The 14,563-nt window shown below is 35.2% G+C and overlaps 1 protein-coding gene and 1 long non-coding RNA gene across 9 annotated transcripts; one reads left to right on the top strand and one right to left on the bottom strand.

Moving 5' to 3' along the window:
* Positions 1-5,877: 5,877 nt before the first annotated feature.
* On the top strand, positions 5,878-13,976 carry LOC145639647 (putative trehalose-phosphate phosphatase C). 8 transcript variants are annotated; one of them, XM_081690943.1, is made up of 10 exons: positions 5,878-6,048; positions 10,302-10,443; positions 10,594-10,734; positions 10,910-10,981; positions 11,059-11,184; positions 11,411-11,467; positions 11,926-12,027; positions 13,000-13,077; positions 13,172-13,312; positions 13,467-13,976. In XM_081690943.1, exons 2-10 carry the CDS (start codon positions 10,336-10,338, stop codon positions 13,614-13,616), a joined length of 975 nt encoding a protein of 324 aa, XP_081547069.1. In that variant the 5' UTR covers positions 5,878-6,048; positions 10,302-10,335; the 3' UTR covers positions 13,617-13,976. The 8 variants fall into 8 exon arrangements, with proteins under 8 accessions (XP_081547069.1, XP_081547068.1, XP_081547071.1 ...); XM_081690942.1 differs by having other exon boundaries at positions 10,285-10,443; XM_081690945.1 differs by lacking the exon at positions 5,878-6,048 and adding an exon at positions 9,394-9,791.
* Positions 6,663-14,440, bottom strand: LOC145639648 (uncharacterized). Its single transcript, XR_014114924.1, has 4 exons — positions 14,264-14,440; positions 11,382-11,453; positions 10,578-10,726; positions 6,663-6,960 (listed from the first exon to the last, which is right to left on the bottom strand). It is a non-coding gene; the product is annotated as an uncharacterized LOC145639648 (long non-coding RNA).
* Between the last annotated feature and the right edge of the window lie 123 nt (positions 14,441-14,563).

Below are 14,563 nucleotides of genomic sequence, written 5' to 3'. Positions count from 1 at the left end.
TTTGCAGACGACTTAAATACGTGACGGGGCATTGCAAGTGGCAGAGTGGTCTTACTGCCACGATCCACTAAGATTCAGTCCTATGTCGTCTCGATTCGTCCCCCCCCCCCCCCCCCCCCCCACACCTTATTCCCTAAAAACACCTATATTTTGGGAAATGAGATTAGTGATGCATCTCGATTGCTAAAAAATGCTAAGTATGGGATTAGGACAAGTCACAAATTAAAGCCTAAGTGTTGGGATGTTGGATGGTACAAGGGATCGTGTGGCATGTGCACAAGACATGTGCACCCAAGGACAAACATACCGGGTTATGAGCACTAGTTACGACTCCAATGCTCCTTAAAACAAGATGATTAAGGATAAATGAGATGGTTTTGGGCACTATGTATGACTCCCAAGGCCTTTTGGGAACCCATGGAAGTACTTGGATGCATAATCTCGCTGGGTGAAAAAATGATAAAAGAAAGTCAAATATGAAGGCTATAATACATGAGATCGGAGCAATTTAGGAGGTGTCCGGACCCGGTGTTGGAAATTCACGCAACACTACGGGATGCATCCAGGGTCATATAATATTGTTTCGACCCATACATATATGACCATAATTCGGCTACGTAAAGGCCCTGTGGAAGCTTATATCCAATACAAGGCGTGTATGAAAATGGTGAAATTGGATGCTTAAAGGAAATTGGATGGTTCCACCCATTCAAATGGACTCCCGGAGGATATTAGGGTCCATGGTAATCATCTCGGCAATTTTTTTTTCGACCCAAAAAGAGTCAAAAATTGTCAAAATTGAAGGCTATTATCCACGTTTTTTTTATCAATTTTGAAGGTTTTGCGACTTGGTATCGGATAGTCTTGAGATGCTAGGGGATACATTTCGGGGTCATATAATGACATTTGGAACCATAAATGACCATTATATGTTGTCATAAATGTCCGTGATGTAGCTTGATTTATGAAATTCGGGTAAATTGACCGTTTAAAGGCATATTGGATGGTTTTACCCACCCAAATGGCTCCCAGAGGATATTAGGGATCATGGTAAAAATGAGTTTTGACTTTATTTTATGAAATCACTATATTTCATGAATAGAGTCAAAACTCATTCTTGATACTTTATGGAAATCTTTATCGGTGTCTTATGGTTTCAAACCTCCTTAGATGCCCCAGGACTCATCCAACACATTCAGTTCATTTTTTATAAAAATGTCAAAAACTAACCCGAAATCGTGTATTATATAGTCTTCGATTTTGGCTAATTTTTCACTTATTTAGACCCGGAAATAAAAATTACCGAGATGTTAATTAAAATAATTAAAACTTTAATTAAAATAATTAAAAACTTTTTTTAAAAAAAAAAACAACTCCACCACCAGCCACCCTGTCCCTTTCCCCGACCACCTTCCCTTTCCCCAACGAACTGCCAACCCAGCCCCCACCGTCGACCGCGGCCCGGTCTCCTCTCCCTCGGCCCGATATGCCTTTGTGTTAGAATCCAACTCCTTTTTATGTATTAGATTCCCTTTAGATGCTTTCTTAGAGTTTAGTTTATGTTTTCTTAGCTTGAGGTCCCATTATTGTGTTACTCTCAGTTCAGTGTTCACTAGGGATTTTCCTTCTAATCAAATTAAAGCTCTTTAGAGGGTGAATGATTAATGAAATCTTAAGTCTTCTACCAAGTGTTGCCTTGCTTTTATGCTTGTTTGTTGTTAGACCTTTATAGATATTGTGTCTTACTTGCATAATAGCTCCCCTCCAAACCAACTTGATGCACTAAGAACTCGTGGTTCGGACCCGCTTGAGCCCGCCTTTAAGTATCGGCCGTCACAAGCCCCGACCACCCGCACTCCGTCGCCCAAATAGACGTGAGTGCTCCTTTGATTTAATTACCCGCTTGTGTTGCTTTGTGCTCACAAGCCCCTCTTCCGCTCAAGGCTAGCGTTCTTGCCGTCAAAAGGCTAGAACGCGCCGCACATTTCGGGATCCAAACTCCCGGAGCGTGACACTTTGGCTATTCTGTTTCAATAAAGAAAATATACATAAATGCTATTATTTACAGTTCATGCCTTCTTATTCTTTCAAGATAGGGAGCATATATTTCAATATGGCATGCCGCAGAGTGATGCTTCTTAGGCTAAAATGATATAAAGTTGATGCCAAAATCTCATTTGCCATTAATATTTCATGTATAGCTTGATAGACATTCTTAACAAACCGTTGTTAAACACAGCTATCTTTCAACATTCAAGAAAATCATAAGTAATTTTTATTTTCTTGCTGATGGATGTTTTCATATTCTAGTGTTATCTATTTCAAGATCAGATACATTTACGGATTTACCCCATGGTATTAAAGTGAACAATTGGTGACAAATACTCGAGATAAAAAAATAAGTAACTTCATACGATATAATGAAACTAGTACACTAAGATATAACTTGAAAATGCATTCCTTATCATAGTATCCAAGGAAATTGGGTTTGAATCGGATCTTCAAATGTATATGTATTAAATCAAACAAGAACATCATATCAAACACTACAAAAGTATACAGCATAGCAGGATCACAGGACACAGGCTACGTTTAGCAACTACACAAGTTATTGCTGAACTTGCCCAAAGCTTATTTCAGAATCAAGAACAATTGCCTCAAAAATGTAGAAGTACATGCCATAAATGCGAATAGCATCCAACACCCATGACTCCATGAGTCCATGATAAGCAATTGTGGAAGAGAAACAATTTCCTTAAATTATGTTTAAAACAAATTTTTGTGCTAGCACTATTAGTGGTTTTTCCTTACATATAAATCGCTATTAAAATCAATTCCACTTGAAAACGGTATTAATAACAATAATATTAAACCAACACAATTTATATTTATACTTTCAAGCATTATTTAAGGAAATCGTTTCAAGAAGAGATATAGTAGTGGTATAAAGGACATAATTAACCAACAAATAAAAAGTAAACCAAAGTGATCAAAGGTTATTATTTCTTCTGAAATCAAATTAAACTTGCTTTACACAAAAAGATAGCTTTAACCCGTTCAATTTAAATTACTTTCATTCAAGTGGAATTCCACCCATAAATCACATGAACTTTAGAAAAGCATCCTATAAAAAAAATCAAATTATTACTATAAGATAGTTTGAAATGTCCATATCAATCATTCGGTAAAGTGGCATCTCCTAGCTTCCTATGCTTTGTATATGCACACAATGTATATAGCTTCCGAAAGCTTAGTGCCCTTATTGATAAGGACATTTTAGTTCTCGATCACTTGCATCCAAAAGCCAATCTAATTATTTTGTATAAAACATTTTAATTTTGTTTAATGTGGACACTCCAATGCTCAAAGTACATTAATTTTTTCTTATTATTTGAATTACATAGTTTATAATACTAATAATTATATTCTACTCTCATTTAAGTGACACAATATGACTTTTGGACTGTTCACATATTATTTTTGACTTATTAAATTTGTTTTATATTTTATAAAATAAAGAACTTAGCATTGTTGTAGGATATAGAGTTGGATTAGTCATAATGTACATTTTCATAAGATCAATTTCATATTTTTTTCACCAATATTTTAATACACAATAGAAAATATTAATGATCAAACATACATCTCGACATATGTGAAAGACACGCTAGTTTGTCGAAAAAAGAAAAACCTAAGGGAGTACTCCACTTGAATCAAAATTTGTACTTTACTTATAAAAATTATCCAAGTAAACTTTTTCAAGCATAAAATTATATAATTAAGACAAAAATATAATGAATTTGAAAATTAAAAAGGGTCATGTCCAAACTCATAAACAATGTGGAAGAAAATCAAAAGTTGTTGGAGTAAAATCAAGGACGAAGCAATGCATGTGGCTGAATCGGATGGTTGGAATTTAGTATAAGTGCTCACTCTCTTTTTTGTGTTTCTAATTAGTGTTTTAACTTTAATAAAGCTTCAAAACAATTGCAAACACTACCTGTTGAACACCAAAAGCATAAAAACAAAAACATAAACATGCATGGGTTTCTTAGCACTCACAAGATTTTAGAATAAAAATTTAAATGTTTTAATGATTTAATTTACAGAAAAAGAATGTTTTTGTGGTGATAGTTCAATGAATGGCTCTCACTTGTCCAGATGGTGGAGATAGCTATGATGATTGGCTAAATTTGGAAAGTTATTACTATAATTTACTCTTTGTTAGGCTATGTAGCCAAGATTATAGGGTTGTTTGACAAATGGTGTATATTCAACTTGGTTGGCTTTAAAGCTGTTAGGCCTTCTTTGGATAACCTGAAACTGATTAAAAAACGGTTTATTTTTAGGTCAATTGTACGGGGCCTAAATCGAGTTGAATCAATGGAGAAAAGTTGTACTCGTATATCGGGTTATTGTCTTATTGAACCCTTTTTGAACCGGAGTGAAAATTTTATTTTACTTCAAAGATCAAATGATGGTTTTATTCAAAATCATCCAACTAACCAAAACTATCAGTACAATAGTTAATATTGTTAACAACTGATCGCCAAATAAGACCAATATTTGTTTTAGGAACGACTTGGTAGCACTCGAGTCACCGGTAGGACACTTAAGTATATGTAATAAAAAATAATGGTGTTTGGAAAAGAAGAATATTCAACTTGTTTCATGCTTGCCAGCAGAACATTTTATTAGATCTTGCCTTTCAAAAGGCAAGCATCAGATCATTAAGAAATGAGATTCTCATGTATCCAACCTACTAATGCTATGCAGTTGGCAATTGTGAGTATTGTTGGTCTTTCTAAAGACAATATTAATCTGCCAAGAAGCAACCCAAACCTAAGGAAATGCCTTCAAACAGAGTTTCAGTCAAGCTGTGCAGGTACAAGTTCTGCATCAATGTCACAATTAAGGGTGTCCGCGGAAGTAGTTGTACATGATCTTAATACAAACCCGACGGGTACATGCAGTCCAAAATCTCCCTACCGTGTATGCGCCTAGCACTACTAGAAGTTGGTAAGTAATGAGGCTTAAATTGCAGTGGCCAGTGGGTTGCCCATCAGACTCGTGAACTTGTGAAGTTGTACACCTAAGGACGAAACTGCTAGGACAAAGTTGTATTATAAAGGATTGTACAGGCAGCTTTATTTATATGGGCTTTGCAGCTAAATTTGATGTCAATATTGAAAAAAGTGTCCTATTAACACAAGAATAGAGAAGCAAAAACATACTGATCAATTAGCAAAAATGGGTTGGTTCTCCCGACTCTTTATGGAAGAGAAAGAAGGGAGTGGAGTTGCTAAACCAAGGTAAGCTGGTGCTATGTTGCTCCAATCCAGGTACTCATGTTCGATTTGGATACATGTCCAAGTGTCTAACTCGGCTATCTAGTTAAAAAAATTTATGATATGGCCACAATTGAAGGGTCAAATTATACTACCATGTTTGATGAGTGTCAAACATTTGACATGATACCTAACATAAAATGAAAAGTCTGAATAATATAACCCAGGTGTAACTAAACTACTATTCTACAATTACCGGGCTAATCTAGGGGAATCCTAAACCAAGATACCCGGTTATACCTAAAATACAACCATGGGCTAATTTTTAAGTGGAGACATATTCGAGTTCTCATTAAATAGAAGAATTTATCTCACACTTTGGTGCACCTAACTACCTAAGAAAGGCGTATGCATCACACGTGTGGAGCACATATGTATGCCTAAGTGTAAAATAGAGGCTTTGGTCCCTAACCAAAAACCCTTGAGAAAAGCACTAGAGTACATTATTTAGAAAGCAAAAACAGAAAGAGAGAGAGAAGGAAGACAGTGATGGCCAAGCTTCTATATAAGGCAGCCTCTAATTACTCTATTGTTCATCCCCTGCCTAAAACTTAAATTTCTTGCTCCATAGATTTCATCTATCCTTCATGCCTTCTCTTTCATTCACTTAACTTGTTCAAAACCCACATTGTCACTTGTGAATCCCACTGCCTGCCAAGTATCTAAAGCTTGCAACACACGAATTGGAAGACAAACATTGGTATGCTTCTCTTTATCATACATGCATATTTATATGAAAAGTATGTGTTCACCATATGGTTAATTTTATATGGATAAAGAACTCAAATTTATGTTGTAAGTTATGCATACATCAATAATATTTGAATACTACTAGTACATGAAATATATTCAACATTTTGGATTTTTGTTAGATAACCTAACATTCTAACCCTAGAGAAGACTTCAACCTTTCAGGATGGTTTAGGTTAGAGCTAGGTTCTCTTGGTGTTTCCGGTTCTATCATCTTTTCTCTAAAGTTGTACTCGTGCGAAAGGGTGGTTTGGGTTGGAGTTTCTTTAAGTTTAGCCTAGTAATAATGATGATTGATTCCCTTAAAGTATAGCACATCAAATCAATTAGACTTGTATGCATCTCGCATGCTTTCTACATTATTGGCTATAAAGATGAACAATCCATTCACTAAAAAAATATAGAACAATGTAAAGTGCTTCAAGCCAATAATTTAGGTTAATAAAATAAATTATCTATATTATATTGAATCTGCTAATAGTATAACAGGTCGCATTAGACTTTTATAGTCAAAAAACAAAATCAACTGTAATCCTAATTTTCCATCATATAAAAGATATAGAATAACAATCATATAAAAGAAACTTTTAAAATTAAATATGCAAAAACTCAGTACAAATTTTTACAAAATAATGTCATAGAACTGTATAAGAATCTTTTTAAGAAAATAAGAAAACAGAACCATTGCAATAGTAGCTAATGATTCGTATGTTAATTTCATCAGGCCTTTGATTCAAAGAGCTAAATATAAGAATATGTCGGACCTTCTTACCTTAGGTTATAACCGAGTATGACCAAACTTGACTCACTGTTCTAAAATTCTTTCTTCTAGCTGATTTTTGCCCATCATTTATCTGCCACACTGCAAACTGTGAAACAAATGGAGAATTTTATGTTACTACATGATTAGTACAAGATAGATGAATTGTGCTTAAAGTCTTAGTCATCAAAATAAGGCAATAATTATTATTGCTAAAAAAAAGTCTAATAATATTTGTACAACTAAGTTGATCACTTGATCAATAACTCCTAGAAAAACTGATCACACTCACAAAGGCGGCATTAGCTTTAGCTTATGTAACAGCTAGTGTGAAATACTCGAAAAATAAATATCACAATATATGATCATAATCTTGTCATCCCAGATACTCTTATAAACCAAGCTACTCCAAGGTGATTTATCTTCCTCCTGCTGTCAGTGGAGAGCAGAAGCAAGCACCTGAATACAATCCTACCCAATCAGGAAATACTAAGCTAAATTACAAAACTCATGCTAAACACTTCTTGCTCTTTGCAAGAAAAGAAATTGAGGTGTGTTTTGATATTTTCACCACAAACACATTTCACCAAAGCATGGCTTGCTTATCTCTTGGCTCCGCCTGGGGACCAAAAAATTTTGTTCCGTTGCTACACTGAAGTTGAAGGCAGGCAGGGTAGTTTTTATTTGTATGTATCTCCACCCACTGTTTCCAGACATTAGCTTAATTATGGGATAGAGGGAGTAATAATTTATACCCCGGCCACCAACCAGAGTGTCTTGAACTGCAGACCTTATCCCATTGTCACTCATAAAGGTTCACTTCACTAATGGCATAAGCTGTTACAAATTTGGGGTAAACTCTGTATATATTCACTAAATAAAATTAAAATAACCAACTCTAAAATACTTGTATGGAGACTTCCAGCTTGTGACAGAAAATATCTCAATACTTAATTTCGTGCTCCATCTTCTCAAAATTTGAAGTCTTCTTCACTTTCGATATTTATATCATGTGTCCATCAGACATAGAAATCGTAAACTTCCAAACAAACAAGTCACATTTAGGACAGGAGGAGCACAGAGTACGATTTACAATGTTTCTTTTTTACACAGTACATCATTTCGATTATTTTCCTATCTTCACGATGCAATTCAATCTTTTTAACGGGTAGACGAAAGATCATCCCTAAATGTCCTGTATTCAAGATAACATTTTAATTTCCTTGGTTTCTTGTACAAGATTAATTACTTTCCCTGCAAGTTGGGGAAAGTGAGAGGGTGTGTGTGTGCTTAAAGTTCCTATCACGGGAACCCCAATGGGGTTGTCACATACTTTGATGGAGCATCAAATCAGGGACCCAAAGTAATTGGTTTCAGTAGAACAGTTAAGTAACAAAGTATGTAGGGCTGAAGGTCGGTGAATAATCACCACGGCCAATTGACAGTTGGGATTCATCCCTTGAACTGAAATAGACATTTGTCCTATTTCAAGATCAAATTTTAGTGGACTTGTGGTCCTTGCTATGTCTCCACAAAATTAGAAAACTACCTCCATAACAAATTAACTAGTAGTGTCACACTTTCACAACATCAAATGAAAGATGAAGAAATCTTATTAAAATATATAAATGCAACGCGATATCTCTCTTACTACTATAACAAGAATTATCATAAATAAGCTTCAAAATTTCCATATTGACCTATTCAACAAAGAATATCAAATCCACTATAATTTAGCTTAACAGCATAAAAATGGATCTTTTATTTTATAATTCCTTCCTAGTGGAAGAGGGTTGTAAGGAAAATTAAAAGTTGTATCAAATGGAACAGTGGTACCAGAAGCTTATACAGCTGAAACCTAAATAAACACAATTGAGTTCAATCAACCTAAAATTCAAGGGGACTAAATTTTTGATGAGCCTATGGGAAATAAAAGGTGAAAAATCGCCAACATCCAAGCCTAAAATCCAACAACAGTGGAAACCCAAAAACACCTGAGGCCGAAACTTGGCAACATCATAGAGATGATTATCATATAATTCCTAGATGTGCTCTAGAATGTATTGTACTATACATAAAAATCACCAACATCCGAATTTCATAAACTTGGGTGTGGATTTATAATCTTTGGTTAAACTTCGTAATAATATTAATATAAGACTGCTGTGCCTCAACTCTTGCTTCTTGAACATGGTAGCATCTGTACTAGGTTCATTAGCTCTGATATTAATGACTCTACAAGATTTTTACATATCTTATCAGCAAATACCCTTCAACCACATGTTGCTAAAGTGTATTGACCTATGACATATATAGCAAGTCTGCATCATCATTTGACAGCTCTAATTTGCAAATAGTTCTAAATAATCAGGGATTGTCGTCCAAACTTATGTGTGGCATTGCACTGCCCACTACAAAATGGCAAGTCCTACGATTTAGATAACTGGATAGCAAAGTCACTTTCAGTTTTTGTACCCATTCTATTTCAGTACTTAGCTTAAACATAAGTGGCCATTATTCCCTCAGTGACCTGTTTGAATCACTTTCATACCCTCTCACTCCTGAAAGAATACAACATAATTGCCTGTCTGAAAGGAAAACAAAGGGTTCTAAGTGGCCCCTAAGGTTCCGGGAGGAAATTCCGTGACCTGTAGCATACATAGTTTTAAGCACTCAAGATCCAAAGCCATTAGATTCAAGCTCGGTATTGCATAGATGGATGACCATTGAGGATGGCTGATCTGATGAAGGTTTACATGAAGTATTCCCCTGTTTGCTTTCCTTATGTAAATCAACATCCCTCCTCATTGAAGTGACAACTTTGCAATTGACCTTTAAATAAAACTACGCCTGCTTCTTGCGAAAGAGGAAAGAAAAGAGGGGTGCTCAAGTGGCCATCTGAAACCGAAAGTTTAAATGTCCCCACATAAAAGGTTTGTGACCCCCTTTTTGTCTGTAACAATGAAGCTCAACTGTCTATATATCTACTTCAGAAATCTTAGCTTCTTAAGGTGCCAAATTGAAGCTTTATGGCTCACAATTTAGACATATAATTATATAAAAGTATAAATATTATAGATCCTAATAATAGCAAATTAGGCAGAAAAGGGCAAGCTACAGGTAAAAGTTGCAGAAGAAGATTAGAAGATTTCAGCCTTACCCAGGGCACTCTGCATCTATATTTGGAGAAACGCTGAATGTAAATCTTGCTTCTTCTTAAGCTCACCCTTTTCTTTCAAAATTATAGATTTATAGCTGCATTGCATGCACCCTTGAAGTCAGAAATTCAGAGCCTTTTTATCCTTTGTAAAGAAGCACAACAAATTATTCACAGAAGGCAGAACAAAAACATTAATTATGGTGATTTTTTATGTTTTTAGTATAAATGTACAATCCTTTTGACCATAGACGCTAACCTTATTGCAGCAACAATTTTATCACAGGTAAATACACAAATCTAAAATATCAGTGTTACCAATGGGACTTCCTAGAGTGATTGCCAAACTTAACAACTTGAAGTCAGTCTCAAGCTCAACTTTTGATGAAGACAGGAGCACAAATTGGCATTCATATGACTCGTGGCTAGTAAGATTCATATACTTTGTCGTATTTATGAATGTCCATTTGCAGAGAAATCATAATAACGGGGTCTCTGGTGGACCAAAATTTCACAGAAAACAACATAACAGTACTAGAATGTATGAATTCCTAATACATACTTTGTATGGCATACAGGAGAAGCACCCTTCTGCTTTGGACAAATTCCAGAAGATGATGCATGGAGCTGAGAACAAAAAGATTGTTGTGTTCTTAGATTACGATGGAACCCTTTCACCAATTGTTAATGACCCTGATGTTGCCTTTATGACTGACAAGGTAAACAAATTTATCAAGGATTAGTCATATCACTTATATGGTATACCATTTCAATATAAAAGTGAGCCTAAATATCTATGAGACATCAAAAACAGATAAAGCATAGTTTATAGGATTATACAAGGAAGTCAATACATGTTGATCACTAATTACAACAGAATATGAAAAATTGCAGATGCGTGCTGTGGTGCATGAAGTTGGCTGTTGTTTCCCAACTTCAATAATCAGTGGAAGGAGCAGAGAAAAGGTAGCAAAATCAATATAATATACATAGAAAAATGAGTATATAAGAGATAAACTCTAACTGTAGTGTTCATTTTCTAGGTATATGATTTTGTCCAATTGGACAATATTTACTATGCTGGCAGTCATGGGATGGATATAATGGCCCCATTGCAGCCACTAAGGATTAGAGATTGGAAATATCATGCAAAAGCAGTTGACCTAAAGGTTTGGCTTTTCTCCTCTGTTCTAGATTCAAACCTATAAACATATACAATTTAGCATTGACCAATAGCTTCCGTTCCCTCAAGTATCAAAGGAGACAGTACGAAATATACCACATAAATGTGTACCATAGCGGAGATTTGTAGCAAGTAGATTTGACTGATTGCACAAAAAGACATATGAAGCAAAACCCAATTTACCTTCCCATGAAATGGTTTCTCTCTTGTAGGGAAACAAGCTTGTCATCTATCAACCAGCAAACAAGTATTTGTCTGAAATTAATCAGGTAAACATTCAGCATTCATCTCATATAATATATTATTATCAAAAGTCGAAATATACTAAAAAAAAAGAGATATGCATTAGTTCAGAGTTAATATATAGCTTGTTATATTAAAGTTAAAGGAAATAAATTACATGAAATAAGTGAAGATAGGGCAAGAGTTGGTAAAACACAGACCAAGACCACTGAACCAAGTGAGCCTTTGGTCTGTATTAACTTGTTGGCAGCTATTGAATTGTTATCTAGTTGACGGTCAAACATGTCACTTAAATATTCTTGCCAAAGCCATTCTATAGATAATGCTTCTACTTAAGGATAAAGATTGCAGCAACTAGTCTTGGCTAATTTTATTAAAAATGGTACTTGGTAAATGGTAAAAGATCCATAAACTGCCTGTATAATCATTAATTATTAATCACTCTCAAATCATTTGATTCAACATAGATTGCATTTCCTTGTAGATCCAGATGTCACTAAAAGAGAAAACTGCAGCAATTGATGGTGTGAATATTGAAGACAACAAGTTCTGTATGTCTGTCCACTTCAGAAATGTATCAGATGAGGTAATTTCTAGCTGATGTTATGAATAATCGTTGTCCAAATTAGCCAGTCAACTCTCAACAGTTCCAGAAACCTATTCTGAAACCTGAAAGTGAACAGACCACAAACCATTGAAACTGAAAAGGTTGCATATAGTCAACCTACGAATATCAATCACCATAACCCCCCAAGACCAAAACAGCCAAATATATCAGTATCAGTAACTTTATTTTTGAATTGGAGAGTAACTAAATTGACAAATTCCTATAAATGCATAGCTTAGACAGTTGTGAACATATTATAGCAGATAAGCACGGGAAAGAAGTCCCAACAAGAACCATGGATCCATCTTTAGGGGGGTTGGCCCCTTTCCGAACATGCAGTTTTTAGTTCAGGGGTCTGATGGCTGCCTGAACTCTTTTTGGGTCGGCCTTGGGCCAACACCATTTGGCATAAAGTGCACCCGGGGCAGCAACCCCGATGCATCAACCTGATATTTTTATGCTAGATGCCATTATCTGGCCCTTAATGACCTCATTGAACATAGTTATGCCAAAGATATATGAAGATAATTTCTAAAACACGTCTAAGTAATGAATTGTCTGCATTCATATTGTTGTTAATGGTAGCAAACACACAAACTCATCATACTTGATGCATCCCGCGAGACAATCCCCTTCACCCAATAACAGCATAAAGAAGAGAAAAAGAAGCCCTACAGGGTTACTGTCATGTTAATTCTATAATGATCGCACAGGTACTGTTTGATCCTAAAAGATGCTACTCCAAATCTCCAATCTCACTGCAATACTACTAAGCCTAAATCCCTAAGCCAATTCCAAGCTTTTCACTTTATGGATTGTAGGATTGTGCAATCCTATGATATTTGTTCTTGTTAAGAATAATGATAATTAAGCTACATTAGCAGCAGTTGAAGCTTGATAGTGTATGAGTAAACAAGAAAAGTGTTTATAACAGCTCTAAATAAAATGCAGGACTTGGGCTCATTAGAAGAGGAAGTGAAGTCTGTACTTGAAGAGCATCCACACTTTCGGCTAACAAGAGGTAAAAAGGTACAGTAGGAACAATACAGTTTCATATTTTGGACAATAGGAAAAAAAAAATTACATCATTTTCATATAATAAGGCTATTTCTTTCTCAATCAGGTCTTGGAAATACGACCCCCTATTGACTGGGATAAGGGTCATGCTCTAGAATATTTACTTGATAGCCTCGGGTTGGGTAGCTCCAATGACGTTCTCCCAATATACATAGGAGATGATACAAGTGATGAAGATGCCTTTGAGGTATTGATCTGAACTCGCAGTAAATTCCCACTTGGGGGCAAATAAGCTAATTCAATTTTACTTTAATAGGAAGAGGAGATTAATTGGACAATAGGATGGTGTTCATAGATTCATGATCTTCATGTCCATCCTAATTTTTGTTCCAAATTTGTAGCTTATACACCGAAAGAGACAAGGCTATTCCATCATCGTCACTTCCATCCCAAGAGAAACATGGGCATCGTACTCCTTGTATGACACAACAGAAGTCATGTTATTCTTAGAATACCTAGCCAAGTGGAAGAGCATCAGCTTGGCAAGTTAGTACCACAATGTTCAGAAGGGACTCGGTACATTCACAACAAAAAGGCCTAGCCACCAGACCACCAAGTCAGCCAAATGAAATCGCTATCGACAGTCCTAAGACCGCTTATTTCTCTACTTGATAATCATACATGAAACTAATCGCAAAAAAAGGCGAAGTCTACTCAGAATGATCTTCAAAATCATGAAGTAAACCCATATTTGGCTCTAAAAATTTTGGCATCAATATTCAATAACAAATGATGCCTATAGAGGTCAATAGCTAGGTTTTCCCGAGATTTTCTAAATATGATAATATTGTATAATAAATGTGCAACTCTTATTAATTTGTTGCTTTCAACAATCTTCTCATTCATCTTCACATTGTTTTTTTGGAATTTCAGATAATATTTTTCTCAGCAGCAAATTATTCCAGCTAAAAAAACCAACTCAATCAAACATTGCGACACAAATCAAATGAACTATCCAATCAATCAATCATGTAATTTAGGCTCTAAATTCAGATGATTTCCACAAAATTAATCATTTAAGGTATCAATGATCAACATAATCAATTGAATAAACAACAATAAAACCTAACTTTGAAATTCATACTACAAAAATTAAATTTTGAAGTAAAAATGATAAAAAAGACTTTGAATTGCATACCTGATCGCAAAATTTGGGCGAGAAAAACAAATTTAGAGCAGAATTTAGGAGTGAGAAAATTCACGGCTACAAAAATTTTTAATGGGGAAACCAAACCTTGTTCGTTTTACCCTCCAAAATTTGAAGGATATGCATTACTCTAATTATATAGTATTTGATTTCCATCTATCACGTGCAGCTCACACGTCGGTATTGGTCAAGTATATAATCACGTGTAGCTTACATGTCGATATTAGTCAAGAATTGTTATATCATGCAATTAGCTTGAGTTATCTATTTAGGCATTACATATTGTAATTT

This window comes from Chenopodium album, chromosome 7 (assembly GCF_948465745.1).
Source record: "Chenopodium album chromosome 7, dcCheAlbu1.1, whole genome shotgun sequence".
NCBI classification, from domain to species: domain Eukaryota; kingdom Viridiplantae; phylum Streptophyta; class Magnoliopsida; order Caryophyllales; family Amaranthaceae; genus Chenopodium; species Chenopodium album.
Note: the sequence above shows the minus strand (reverse complement) of the source record. Positions and strands in the feature narration are given on the sequence as shown.

What these genes read in the sequence shown, in the direction of transcription:
- LOC145639647 (XM_081690943.1), top strand. Translation starts at nt 10,336, where the DNA reads ATGGGACTTCCTAGAGTGATTGCCAAACTTAACAACTTGAAGTCAGTC. An exon ending in GTGGAAGGAGCAGAGAAAAG is followed by an intron (nt 10,982 to 11,058) that starts GTAGCAAAATCA and finishes TTCATTTTCTAG; the next exon opens with GTATATGATTTTGTCCAATT. An exon ending in ATTTGTCTGAAATTAATCAG is followed by an intron (nt 11,468 to 11,925) that starts GTAAACATTCAG and finishes ATTTCCTTGTAG; the next exon opens with ATCCAGATGTCACTAAAAGA.